Source organism: Harpia harpyja, chromosome 19, assembly GCF_026419915.1.
Source record: "Harpia harpyja isolate bHarHar1 chromosome 19, bHarHar1 primary haplotype, whole genome shotgun sequence".
NCBI classification, from domain to species: Eukaryota; Metazoa; Chordata; class Aves; order Accipitriformes; family Accipitridae; genus Harpia; species Harpia harpyja.
In genome coordinates, this window is record NC_068958.1 from 24,086,156 (window position 1) to 24,100,783 (window position 14,628).

The following is a 14,628-nucleotide window of genomic DNA, read 5'->3' on the forward strand; positions in this document are numbered from 1 at the left end:
TTACACTAACAGCACTTTCACACTCAGTCCATCATATGTAGCTCAATGGTAAACTCCCCTCTCAAACCAGGAGAGAGGTAGAAATCCTCATGAGATGAACACTGCAGGTGTTCTGAGAGGAGACGTTCACAGAGTCTCTGAAATGTGCCCTTGGAAGCTCTGCAAACTCAACTTTCTTCCTGCATGAAGCTAAAAGGAGATTTATCCTGTTCAACGTGCTTCCTCAGTCCTTGGACACTGAGTCTCGCACTATCAGCTCCCACCAGCTTCCTCCTGCCAGCACAGGCTCTGCAGGAACCCAGACAGAGCCTCCTCATCTCCTGTGCGCACCCAGCTATGTAACAGACTATAGGAAGATAGAGACATGAATGCTCAAACTGGCTATGCCAAAGTTTCAGTTAGATAGAAAAAAACTTCTTAAAAATTAATTTGCTGCTACCACAGGGTTCCTGCCATGCAAGAGCTTATTGGAATGCAAACTATAAGCTTCAAAGGGAAGGATGAATCAGAAGCTATTTTGAGAGTAATTATATAAGATTATAAAATTCAAACCATCTCATTATTGCACGTTAAGTATGAAGATAACCTGCTTCATAAGGAGACCTTGCAGGGATCCAGTGTTTCAAGCCACTATGATCTATGGTCCAAGTGCAAACAGCAACCTCATCACCCCTGTCCAGACAAAACTTCTTTCACTAAGCAATGCCAGGGCTTTTTTCACCATTTACTGTAAGTCTTTAGGACACACAGTTCGTAGCTGGGAGAATAACTAGAACATGAGACATGGACAACTTTGTGCAAGTTTTGTTCCTTTAACAGTTGCGTAATTTGTTGTCCTGGAAACCAGCTACCAGCTTGTTAGTGACAGTACTTGTGAATTCCCAAATTTTATAAACCCCAGTTCAAATTATAATTAAGGAGAAAACATTTAAACAATAAATTTGCACATGGAATAAAGCACGATTCCAGCAATTCCAGCCACAACCGCAAGGAGCAGCCCGGGTGTGGGCGCAGCCGGGAAACAGGACTCGTTTTCCCCATGCTGTGATGGAGACCCTGGCAGCTCATTGTCCTGGGACACCCCCTGAGCAGTTACCTGCATTGTGCACTGCCTGCAAGAAGAAAAGAGAGTTGGTTTTGGTTTTGCTTACATATCCAGGCTACAGCTGAAGCTCCTGCTGTGTCTTGGCTTGGAGGAAGCAGGCGCACAGGTTGGAGGGCTGTGAGCTGCTCGCTCCCTCGAGGACGGCAATGCCTGTGCTGTCCTTGTCCTTGCTGCACCCTGGTGCCCAGACCCTCGGGATGGACCTTCACACCTGGTGGTCTAAGAGAGCTGATTACACAAGTGCATTGAAGAGAGAGAAAAGGCAGGGAAAATAGAGGCTATCATACCCTTTACTACCTGGCGTTTTTCAGTTTATGGTTTGGTACTTTTATCACCCAGGGAACAGACAGTAAATGCGCTCAGATACAGGAGAGGGAGGTGCACCAGTCCCCCAGGCTGAGTTTAAAAAAGCAGAAGAAAATCTGAACAGAGTAGTTCAGAGGGAAACACCAAGGGTGATTTTCAAGTGCAGAATCAACAATGAGGTACTTTACACACATGTACGTATGTATAATAAAAAAGGAAAAAATAAACACCTACATATGAAAATGCGTAATACACCAAACAAAGGACTGCAACATAAGAGGAGACCTCGGTAGCCTGGGGCTTGTGCTTTGCTCACTGAAATAGAATGGAGAAAGATATAGTTGCCAAAGAAAAAAAAAGCAAAAGATCATGAATAGCTGACAAGCAAAAGACATCTGCATGCCTGCTACATGCAGGAGAAGCCTCCACTATGTCTGGTTCTGGACAGCCAAAACACAACTATGAAATACCATGCAACCTTAACAAGAGCTCAGCGAAATCTCTGCTAAGCAGTAATACCAAACATGAGTGACAGAGGGATTGCCACAGGAATTGCCGAATTGCCGTGGTAAGATATAGTCAGTTCTTTGTTCATTTAGATGTGGCAACTACAGTGTCAAGCAGGTTGAAAAAGTCTTAAGTAGTCCGCAATCAGCTGCAGTTCAGACCACATTAACAGGCAGAACAGTCCGCACCTTGCACGCACTGAACTTGCAGGGTGCAGGGCTGTGAACGGCCCCACTGAAAGGGCTGCATCACCTTCCTCTTAGAGACTTTTGATTACTGACCACAGCAAGTCAGACACTCCTGTGCCTACATCCTTTTCCTGATGTACGTATTGAAGGAGACAGGCCAAAAAAAGTTCTTTCCAGCCGCAGGACTTTTTGGATCCAGGGCCATCTTCTACAGAGGAAAGAAAATCAGACTTTCGAGCTTAGAAAAAGACAGCCCGTTCCTTTCCCTTAGTCACCTTCCTTCAGATCGGAGGTGATGGGTAGCTCAGTGAAAGCCCACATAAGCTGAATGTCTTTAAAAACCCAGATCAGATCATGGCTGAAATGGATTAGAAACAGAAAAGAAATCTTAAATCTGTCTGGGTGGGAAGATCCGGCCAAAACGTATTAAAACACCAAGGTCAGTACTGGAGACAGGGTTAACAGGCCACCTATCACCTTGGCTGTGGGGCTTTTAGAAAAGCAACAGGCACAGCAGTCACACTTGCTGTGCAGCCCAAGTCACCGCAACATCTGGAACAGCTCTTTGCAAAAGGGTCTCGGCACAGCTGGTGGAGCCCTGCTCCCTCCTCTTTCCGTCCCCCTGCGTGGGAAGGAAGCCAAGCCCGACCTGGCTGCAAGAGGATGCCCAGAGACAAACGTCCGTGGCAGAGGAGGTCTCCAACACCGCAGGTGGTCGCAGGGCTGGGGCGCTGACGAAGCTCTCTCCTCGCCGGTGGCACCTGCTCCCCTGCATGACATGCAGAGGCAGGCGCAGCATCAGCACGCTGCTGGGGACACCGCACAGAAGCACTCGCTGACCCCAAGCAAGAGTCGTTCACATTGCAGAGCTGACACAGCAACGGAGTTCACGCAGGGCAGGTGGCTGGCACAGCAGCGGGCAAACGCGAGCGCACGGACATCCTCGGCAGTTCCAACCCAGCCTCCCGCTCGGAATTTGGCTCTGCCAATGGACAGTCCCTAACCCGTCCTTGGCCTGGGCTCCCCAGTGGGGACATGGAGACGAAACCCACCTTGCCCGCTAGTGACTATGGGCTTCATACGCAACACTGAGAGGCCCGTATCAATACCCAGAGAAAATAACTAATGCTCATTAAAATGGCTGTGCCCCAACAGAACAGCTGGACCGGAGGAAACTGATCAAAGGCTTCTGAAGACCAAATATGTTGGTATTCAGTTGTTATTGACCCACCTGCTGATTCGGACTTTCCCTCCACACTGCATTAAAAGCACATTGTTACTCAAACTTTTGCTGGCCTGTGGAACCAGAAGGGGAACTTTGAGATGTCAGCAATGCAGCATTTCTGTTATCAAAAGTGACAAAAAAAGAAAAAAAATTGTTCCAAACCAAAGGAAACATTCCCCAGTGATTTAGGTCGCTTTGTTTCTTAATCAGCTGTTCTCTAGAGTATTATAAATGAGATAGTAAGAGTTGTCATTGCTTTATGCCTAACTGATGACAATCTAATGAACTATTATAAGCCACACTGTATGTAATTATAGTACATAGCTGTGTGCTAATCCATGACATTTTATCACAATATGCTGTAACAACATCTGTAAACGACTCAGCAGTGCTGAACACACAGAGTGTTCCTGGGCTGAGGTTAAATAACTGACACTGAGCATCATCTTCCTCCCATGATGTGACCCCGTAGATACAGGACCTGAGCCAAGCACTGAAGATGTGCCAGGGAAGCCTTGCTGAGGCTGTCCAACATGGGGGGGGGAAGCCTCTATCCAGACCTGCTGAAGCAGAACAGAGCTGGGCAGAGAGCAAAACACCATAATACAGACACTTCTGGGATGTAGAAATACAACTGTGTTTCAAGATGCAATGCAAACAAAAAAAGAAAAGCTTTTCACTGTCGCTCTGTCTCCCTTGAGTGACCAAAGACCCTGGACCTTAAAATTTCCCTTCAAAAACTTGGTCAAAGCCATGACTGTCCTGAGACATCAGAGATGCCAGGGTCAGCAGTGTTTCAGTGTCTAGGTTCACTGCACCAGAGCCCCTGTCTCTCTGCCCTTCACTTTCTACAGTGAGATTTGGTTTTGAGGAAATGCTTCCCTGTGGCTCTCTCTTTGACTCCATTTTGGTTCAAAAAAAACCCCTAAAATCAGGCTGCCCTGAAAAGATCTCAGGATAAAGCTTGACCAGGAGCAGAATCAGGGTCTCTTTCCATCCCAGCCTGCAGCTAGTGACGATCCTCATCCCAGCACGGGTGCCGGGCAGCCCCCAGCCCTGCGATCTGGGATCTCACGAGAAGACACAGCCTGAGAGCCCGAAAAAGCAGAGCTCAGCCAGGGGATGGCAGAAGGCCCCAAGTGTGGGACAAGGTGGCCCAGAAATCTTTCGGGAGGCTTTCCTTCAGCTGAGTGCCCCCCTGCCCAGGGACATGGCCCCCCCTGCCTGGTGCAAGGGGGCTCCTTGACTACATGAAAGCATGATGGAAGAGCTTTATTGCCTGGACCTGCCCCACAGGAAACCCAAAAGAAGAGATGCAGGATTCATGCAGAACTCCCCTGGCTCCCGACGCTGCAAAGACTGGCTCATATACAGATCTGTGTCCTCAGGAGGTGAGGTTGCCAATTAAAGCCATCTAGACCCAGTATGACCACATAAGCCCACGTCATGCCCTCTTTCTGTCTCTCTCAACTTGTGCTGATAATAACTGGCAGACAAAAGACGAGTCTGATCTGCATGGCAAAAAGAGCACAGGCTTGTTTGAAGAAGGGTCTGTGCAGGATGCAGAGCAGTCGGGAAGGATGTCCCAGCCACCCACCTACATGGGACCAGCTGCTCGGTACAGAGACCCTGCGCTGAAATGCAGCAGTTATGAAAAGAGCATTTCTTTGTTCAAGCTTCGCTGAATGATCAGGGAACTTCCTCCCTGAATGGCTCTGCTCCTGTCATTAGCTGCTGCTGCTGCTTCCATTAGCTTGTAACAAAGACAGACATCTTTAACCCCTAAAATGTACTGCACAGCAGTCACGCATGCAGACTGGGCTGCCTGATCCTACAGATTTCTTAAATGGATTCTGAGATTCCTTCTTTCCTTCTCCAATGACTCATATCACTCCATACTGTGCAGCTCCGAGTCCTTTTAGCATGAACATTTTGACCAGTGACCAGATTCAGAACTGAGCTCCAATAACTCTGAGCAAATGCTCACAGACGTCCAAGAGATGAAGTACTGCGTATGGAAAGAATGCATTTAAGGAGGTGCTCACTGTACTCACCTAACACTGCGTTGTTACAAGAGCACATGCATTTCTTTGCAGCAGTTAGTTACAAACATGCATAGAAAATCAGAGTAATACTTACATTACCAGAGACACTGGTGTGCTACAATTTCTGGGCAATTATTATTCCATGGAACCCAATACTCTAGGACTGTATGTCTTAATGATGGTTTTGAAAGAGCTTGTATGAACTGAGCTTCTGGCATCCTGCCCTTAGTCTTCGCTGCACAGTTTCCTGTGATATTGTCAAACACTAACGTGCTACAGCATAACAAACTGAACTAAATATAAAGGTGGCCTTAATTAGCATCTGCAGTTTCACTATGTACAAGACACCCTGCAGGATAACTTTCTTTTTTCTATAGACTTGGAAAATGTATAGTTTAATGTACAGTCACTCCAAATATCCCTTCTCTGTCCCTCTAGGATGCCATTTTGCGAAGTACAAGTATAATTAAAGGCAATGCATGGCAGAGGGACAAATCACATCTCTCCCAAACAACTGCCAGCATAAGTCACTGTTATGTTAGCGAGTCCACTGGATTGAAACAATAAGGGCTGTTACAGACAAGCTTCCTGATTTTACAATATACAGATAGGAAGGAAAAATACATATTATCATATTTGAAAAAGAAATAACAAATATTAAAGCTAGAAAAAGCTGCCTAACCAACATGAGATGGAAACCTGGGGTCCTAAGGAAGAATATGCGATTGTACCTAGAAACGTGAACAGTAAGAAGAAGAAACAGGTAAGAAAAGCAAGGATAGTTGAAACTATAGTTAAATGAAAAATTGTATCAGACATGAGATCCAGTTATAGTTCTGGTTTTAACTCTGAACAATGAATACACACATGTGAGACTATATGACTGTTAGTGAACACATGGTATGTGCAGCAGGCTGTGCACATTGCACTGGTATGACTTCAACAAAGCAAAGATGTCAAGCAGCAAACACCTGCAAACACAAAAATACCAGCTTCTCAGAGTCATCCCGCAAAACAATGGAGAAGATCAGAGTCAGGCTATGCCCTGATTTGAACTAGCTAAAAGCACATGCTTGGTTTCAGTGAAACGTAGGGAAAATACTCAAAGCAGAAGAAAATGTTTCAATGGCAAAGACAGAAACTGCTGAAGCACAATGTTTGTTAAGGAAAAGAGGCTCCATATTACGAAAAAAAGCAAAAAATTAACAAAGTAACTTCAGAAATGTGGACTTACCAAAGAGGTATCTGCACCTCAGCTCAGTTCCTGGTCACTGTCCTCAGCCTGCTCACACACTCAATTAACACCAGCAGCAATCTGGCTGCCTGTTTCTATGGAGTTTTAGATGCTGATCCCTGACTATGCATAAGGCTACTGCAGCTGCACTGGAATAGGCTCCGAGGTCCGCAAAAAAAAGCTACAAACATGATCAGCCTCCGTGTACTGCTTCAGGAATGAATCAACCAACAGCAATTAGGCAGATGCAAACCTGCATCTATGCAGAGAGGTACTTACAAAGCTCCTGAACACACACACTCTCCACACAGCTCCAGAGGTGCATTTTATTTACCGGGACCATCACAGTGCATAGCCAGAGGAAGCTGTAGAGCATAGATCCACACACAATACATAAGCAAAGACAAATGTTCATAGACAGGTTATATAATCCATTTTTCCCAGATTTACGCTGCTGGTTTTAACCTTGTTTTAATATAGTTTTGCAAACCTTCCTCTGGTAGCAAGGTTTGAACCCGATACCTTCAGGATCAGAGCACAAACCTGTTTTACTTGAGCTAAAGAGCAAATCTGCTGCACATAGCTCTAGCTTGCTCTTTTCCTGCTGGTGGACCAGATGCTCGCAGAGGAAGGCAAGATCCATTTTGCAAGTGCATTACTCAGTGATAAGAAAGATCTTTGCCCCAAGGTGCTACTACTTACATGCCTTGCCTCTGGAAACACAAGCTTCAGTGATTAATATTAGCTTTGCCTGGGTGGCTTTAAACATGTTTACTGTTATATTTACTTAAAATACACTTGAACAGTGATTCAGAAAAGTGTGTTACTATAGCTGGCAAGTAAATTCAAGACTTGCTCATATTTCACAGGTAGTGGCTGTAGGCATCCCATATCAGTGAATGGGTGTGTCATCAATTTTCCCCTTAGTCAAACTATCCTATCAAGGGATAACTTTTTCCAAGAAAAATACTCCAAAAGCAATTTCTCCCTATAAAGGTGATCTTTCCACATCAACATTCCTGCAATGAAAAAAACCTCTATTGCACAAAAATTCAGCCCTTTTTCTGCCTACAGCAAGAACACTTCTGCACTTGTGGGTTTAACATTTTAATAGTATTTGCGAAGTGCCAGGAGGGTGTTCAGCTCTGTACAAGATGTACTGCCTGCATCATGAAGTTTAAAAAGAACAGTTCACACAAAGGGCAAAACACTAAATGTGCTCTGAATTATTGCGGCATTAGAGCACAGAAGGACAGCTGACAAAGTGTGCTAGGAAACAGAAATTATCATAAAGTCTCTTCTGTTTTGCATTTTCCCCAGCTGTCCTTTTTCTTCCTCTCACTTCAGCTTTCATATCCTGCACTAGGAAACCACTAGAGCACTTTGCTAGGGTGAATCAGTGCATAAGGAAGGGTTTGAGGAGGGTACACAGGCTGTGCTGAGATCAACAGGGACTGCTGTGCACGCAATCCTATAGTGACTTTCTGGGTAAAAACGGCAACACCTCTGCACATCATCCATTGTATCCTGTACTTACTTTACAGGGCAGTGGAACTTTTTACAAATGGAAACACTGAGGCAAAAAAACCAACTTATGTTATTTAAAGAAAGTCGCAACATAGTAGTACTGGAGCTAGAAATCAAACCCAGGGGTTTGCTCCTGGATGTGCTCTGATCCTGGTGTAAATTCCCTCCCATACCCATGCACCGTCCTTTAAAGTCAGCAAGCATCACAAGCCACAGGCTCCAGTCACACTCCACCAGCTCTGCACATTCATTTCGGAATGATCATTTTGTTTTTAAATCTCTCTGTGGAGTTAAGCTCCCATCTTCTGTACCATCCCCTGTTTGGCATGACCTCCCAGGACCGGCTGGCAGCCTCTGTCTGCAGTCAGACCTGGCACTGTGCACCCACGAGGAGCGGGACCTGGTTCAGGCGAACGTTGGGAGTGAGTCAGTAAGACAATTCAGTCCAAACTGAGCGACAACCTGACCGTGCAGACAAGCGCACAACACACTTCATGGTGGCGAGAGCTGTGCAGGGCATGATGCAATGCCTGGTACCCAGGGATGCTGGCAGGCTGGAGCCAAGCTGCCCGCAGCAAGGACCATGGGCTTTGTACCCCTGGGAGCATCCCTGGGCAGGGGCAGTCAGGGGAGAGCTCGCTCCACCACAGGAGCTCACAGTGGGCCCTGGAGAGCAGATTTGGCACCGTTTCCCAAAGACCCTGGAGCTGGTTGCTCTCCAACAAGCAGCTCCACTCCCATGGGTAGAGGGACCAGGTGACATGGGGTGGCTTGCTGTGCCCAGTGCAGCAGTCCTGTGGGAGTCTGGCAGCGTGGGCTCTCCTGCATCGTCAGCCAAGTACTTGGCACTTCAGTAGGACTTGTCCACAAAACTCTCAGCTATATCCTAGAGCACTCGCTGCACCTCCAGGGCAGAGAAGTGATGTTTCCATTCATTTAAGGCACATCACTGCAGTGGTAAATGTTGTCCCTATACCACAGGCATTTCCACTCTACAGCTTATGCCTGTGTACTAGGCACACTCACAGCATCACTGCCCAACAGCTGAGGACTGGCAGGGAAGAGAGCTATCAGATGGAGAGAACTACGGGGGAGGATTTTAGATAGGCACAACAAAAGGATGCTGCATCTTGCTCAATCTCAGGGCCCACAGCCAAGAGATCAGTTCTATTCCTGGCACCGCCACGGGCCAAACTGCAGGCAAAGCTCACCCTTGCATATCCACTGATGCATCGATACCAAAACCGTCCTCATCCAAATACCTTATTTTTCTGACATACTTAGCTGTGGGATTACTAGCCAGCAGCAGCCTGCAATGCTCCTTTGTTGGGTGTACAGTAATGTATGGCATACTGGAGAAACGCTGCAGCTCTATTTTTCTTATTGACTTTAAGTAGGAGAATCAGCTATTACATAACGCAGGAGCATCTACTTTATACACAGTACCACTTTCCACATTCAGTCCAAAATAGTTTAAAAAAAAAAAAAATTACTGCATAAAACCATACTGACATACTTACATAAACTACTCGGTAATATTTTTATATTCACAGTTTTTTTCCACTGTCAGATGCAGTTCAAGAAGGCTAGTGATACCTGGCTAATTTCTTTGCAACTCCACAGCATCCCCAGAAGATACTGCTCTCCATCAATACATGAAACATCAGAAAAACCCAAACTACCTCTCAGAGTCTAATGGCAAGCAGAGCTGTGCGGAAGCAGCCCTGGCTCCAGCTTTGGCAGCATTAGAGTGCTTTCGTCTGCCTGCTCACAAACGATGCGAACTTCATCAAGACACTTGACAAGCCAAGCTGATTCAGCCATTAGCTAATAGATTTATCCAGGAGGTTACAAACTGACAGAGAAACTGTTGACTTCACATCATGATGAGAAATAGGGCCAATTTTACTCCAGCAAACTTTGCATCCAGGTTGCCAAGGTCGTGCTGTCCAGCACGAGCACACTTCAGCAGGACCCAGAACTCGTGCTGCATGGCTCCTCTGACTTTCCTGTCGGTACTGGTATGGCACCTTGTCTCAAAGCTGTATCACTGCTCATCTTCACACAAGCTCACTTTTTATTTGTATATCTTTATGAGGAAGGACTTGCCGGATCTGAACATAGGACTCCAGGTAGCCGATAGCAAATTTGCTTAACATCAGTCTTCCATGTAAAACGGACAAAGCAGAAATGCAGATAATTAGATAAACATCCAGACACTAATGGGACAGGTATCTTACCACCGTAACTGTTGCATTAGTTAACACTTAATGCAAACAGATTTATTTCCTTTGCTGGAGCAGTTTTACATCCAGGCATTTGAGAAATATTAGTACCCATTGGGCCCAAATGGTGTCCTCAATGCTGTCTAGACATAAAAATGGGCCCAGTCGTGCAGAGCAGAGACAATGGTAATGGCTGTTAATGCACTCAGTGCAGTCAGCCAGCCCAGTGTGACTTGCCGAGGGCACTGGGGTAGAGGCTGACACTTAAACCAGAGATCAGAGCAGACAAACACTTGAGATGTTAAAGGCATGTGATGGTGTAATCACGACCTGAAAAACGAGATCCTGAACGGACTGCACAAACAAATAAAAATCTGTCATATCAGGGCAGATGGAACAAAAGCAGTAACCTGTACTGCACAGAGTCAGGAAAATGTTAATTTTGGTACCAAGGTAAGAAATTACGAAGCAATGCAGTAAGTTGCTTGCAATAAAGAAAACAGCTGCACTGGATGCAATGCATAAGGACAGTACCAGCAGTGGTAAGAGAACTTCAGAACAAGCAGGTATAAAGCAAAGTCATTTTAAGATGACAATGAAGTTACAAGCAGAGTGGCATGTGAAAGGAAGGTGTTAGCCTGGACATACTGGCAAAACAGTGGTGGAAACACCACTGCAAGCAAACATATGGCAGAAGCTCAGTGAAACTGGAGAGCTGCCAGTGTGCCCTGGGTGCCAGTCGCATCCTGGTGCAAGGTGGTGGCAGAGAGGGGCAGGAGAAACTGAAGCAAGGTGACACAGAAAGCCTTGGACAGAGATTGATGGGCTACTGTGCTGCACCTGGGCTCTGGACAGGTGTCCTCAGAAGAAGAGAAGTTTCTGAAAACTTATGCGGTGAAATCAGGCTGGCTGGTAGATCATTATCTTAAAAGAAGCACTCTACACAGATGTTCTAATACACCAACTTACAGCATGTTATCAATAATGCTAAAAAGCATGGAATTTTTATTTTAGCTCCTCAGCATGAGAGCCTGCAAAGTAAGCTCCCCCTGCCAATGTCTTCTGAAGTTATAGCAGAAGACAGCCTCTCTGGAACAAGAAGCTGTGAGCGGAAGCGTACAGAAAATTAACCACTTTGCGATAAAGAAATGCCCCTTTGCTCTTACAGCAGTACGCTGGCTCTTGATTCATCTCTGACATGCCAATGTGTCTCCCTAGGTCTCTCTACGAGCTGCTGAGGAACAACTTGAGGCAGTTCTTAGGGAAAGTAAAACAAATACATGAAAGTACATTAAGATCCCTTACTAGTGAACAAAAATCCATGCAAGTCCCTCCTTTTCTCAAACTGGGATAACAGCAATCAGTTCCTGTCATCTCAGTTGCTTAAATAGGCTTTTTACTGCTTTTTGTTTTATACAGGACAGGAGTCTGGTTTTAAAAACATAAGAAACTTTCACAGAACCTTTATCTCATTAACCACCTCCTTACCAGCATGTAACACCACGTCTGTCCCCTCTGTGCAGCTATTCCCATCAGGCTACACTATTTCGCATCAACAAGTGAGGCAGTACTTGCACCCAAAACTTCACAGTGGAACGTGTAAAGGAAAATAACCACACAGTGATGCGTGCCAAGAAAAATGCCCCCGAGTCTAACATGGGGCTTGCGAACATTTCCCTCCCCTTGAGAGAGTCCTCCTGCCTTCCTCCGGCTGTTGGCAATCACAAGCACTACTCGAGCAGACAGGACCAGGGTACTGTACCTGGCTCGGAGATAATCAGGCTCTGGTCGGAAGGCAGCAGGAGGAATTCCCTGCAAGTGTCCAGGTCCAAGCTAGGCAGACTTTTCTTCCGGCACAGCTCGGTGACAATGCGGACTGCCTTCTGACAACGGCCGTCATCCTTGGTACCACTCATCTCCCACACTGCATCCTCCGCTATCCCCCTCTACTGTCTAAGAAAGTCAAACTAGGAAAAGAGGGTTTGTTTATTTTTAATCACACAAACAGACTCACACCAGTTCCACCCTCTGGCATGGCAGCGCCCTAAGGGACACCCTGTGCCAGGCGATGCTCCAGATCTACAAACCCTCCTCAGCATTCAGACCAGGGAGTCTCCCAAAACCACAGCTTGCTGCAGTCCTGCCAGTGCTCCTGATGCCTTATTGCCTCTGAGCTCAGATCTCTGTTTACTGCCAAGGCGTGTTCCAGACAAAGAACCTCCTACCAAATTCAATTTCATGCCCTCCATAGGACGTTGTTAAAGCTGCAGCCCAGATTTTTAACACTTTCATTGCTGCCCCTTATCTGTTCTCCAGGTGCAGAGTTTCAAATCCCAGCCCCAGAGCAATTTTGGAAAAAAAGTGAATGCTGAAATCTTCTGGCTGAGGGCGGCACATCATCAGACAAGAGAAACAAGAGTGCTCCCATGAACACTGCACAAACTACTTACAACTGCCAAAGGCAACATAAGAAAAGCAGCAGGTTTTATTGATTTGTTTGTACTGGTCCTAACACAACAGACTGCAGATAGCAATAGAGATTGAGAATGCTATTCTACTTCATAATTAGATTCTTTGGGGGTTTTTTATTTTCTGCAGTATTTTTTTATTCCTATTGTAATCTAACAGACAGGTCATGCCATGTAACAAAGCTACACTTTTGAACAGAGAATAGATTTGACAGGAATGGGAAAAGAAGCAATTGTATAACAGGCAATTAAAATTATGTACAGCAGAATGATTTCTTGCAGCTTCTGGAGCAGGGAAGCTAGTACAAATATAATGAGCATACTGGAGAGGCAGGGCTAAAGCTCTGGGTCCCTCAGCCCCACGTCACAACAGGGTATGTTTAGATCCATGCCACTGTGTCTATTTTGCCTGTTGTTAATTACTTGCTGAAGCACTTTGAGCTGTCACACCACACAAGTCCCAGGAGTTACAGGAGCACCCACCGCAGCACTAGGCTCCCCTGGAGCACAGGTCCTCTAACAACCCTCCAGCCCAGCCACGCAGGCTCCTGCAAGGCTGCAAACCCCCCAGAAGCTCTGTGTCTCAGTCCCCAGGCTGGGAACTCTGGGATCTACCCCAGGTGCCTCTAGTGCTGCCTCCTCCCACCTGGTCCCTGCCCACTTCTGCTGCCCTGGGCCAGCCTGGGGACGACAGAAGCTGCGCATCAGGGAGCTGGCATCGCCCCAGCGCTGCCCCACACCTCCCCACAGCTCAGCACAAGCAAGGTGCCCTTCCACCTCGCTGCAGCTCTGCGGGGGGCTGCCAGCCCCCACTCAGCAGGCAGCCCTGAGCTCCCACTCCCTCGCTGGCTGGATAAAACGTGCTGTAAATTCTCCAACTGTTGGGTTAGTGACTCACTGGCAGCACAAAGGGCCTGTGTAGCAGCTGAGGTGCATGTGCCAGCCACACGGTTAAAGGCATTGCTCCAACATCCCTGTGCAGCTGCAGACGGGACCCTTTTGGTCACACCAGTCCTTCTTGCCTCCCTGCCCAGACCAATGTGTTTTGGACACCTTACCCTTGCTAGCTGAGCACAGGCTTCTGCCACAGTGCTTTATCCAGCATAGAAACCTCTCTCTGGCAAGAGCAACTTACCTACTAAGCACTTCTCCTTCCAAAAACTTCTGTTGCCATGACAACACGAGTGAAATCTTTTCTTAACACAGCGCTATCCTACAATTGGTCACAAAGAGGCACTTTTAATTAGACACTACCACCTCCCGGTCAGTGCTGTATAACCTGCTGCAAACAGTTTGAGGCATATCTGCAGATTAGGAAGTATTCCTGAAAATGTTTACCACATGCAAGCAAACACCAACATCATCAGCTGCTTGCTGGCAGCACCATGGCTTGCAGAGGTCTATGTTTACTGAGTAGAGATTCCAGACTTTGCAAGGCTGAAAGCTAAACCAGTCATTTGCCAGGAGCTCAAGCTCAGGTATAGTTTGCATTACATTTATATGATAAACTCACTAAAACCACCCACCTATTTATCTTTTTAAGAAACTTGAAACTCAAGTCATGCCCCAAACCTGTCTTTAGAACCAATCATTCCTGTCACTGACACCCCCAGCCTTTGTCTTTCCTTATTCATTGCACAGTATTTTTCCTTAGGCTGTACAGCCCTTACAGAAGGGCCTTTCCCTCCTTGATTTGGGTCCATACAACATCCACCAGGGGCTAGGCCCTACCCTGCTACGGCCTCTTATGTGTATTGAAGTATGAAGGAGTTCATGACGGTTTTGCTTCAACAGTTCA

At 46.4% G+C, this 14,628-nt stretch overlaps 1 protein-coding gene across 7 annotated transcripts in view; it reads right to left on the reverse strand.

Moving 5' to 3' along the window:
- The window catches only part of SYT6 (synaptotagmin 6), a 40,050-nt gene extending 27,510 nt beyond the window's left edge, over window positions 1-12,540 (reverse strand). For 3 of the 7 annotated variants that reach the window (XM_052815718.1, XM_052815717.1, XM_052815716.1), the window contains exon 1: window positions 12,125-12,540. In XM_052815718.1, the coding sequence (XP_052671678.1) occupies window positions 12,125-12,278 (154 nt within the window). In that variant the 5' untranslated portion in view covers window positions 12,279-12,540. Of the gene's footprint in view, window positions 1-5,470; window positions 5,810-6,610; window positions 6,969-12,124 lie in introns of those variants that run through there. The other 4 variants (XM_052815721.1, XM_052815719.1, XM_052815722.1 and 1 more) reach the window with 3 other exon arrangements.
- Between the last annotated feature and the right edge of the window lie 2,088 nt (window positions 12,541-14,628).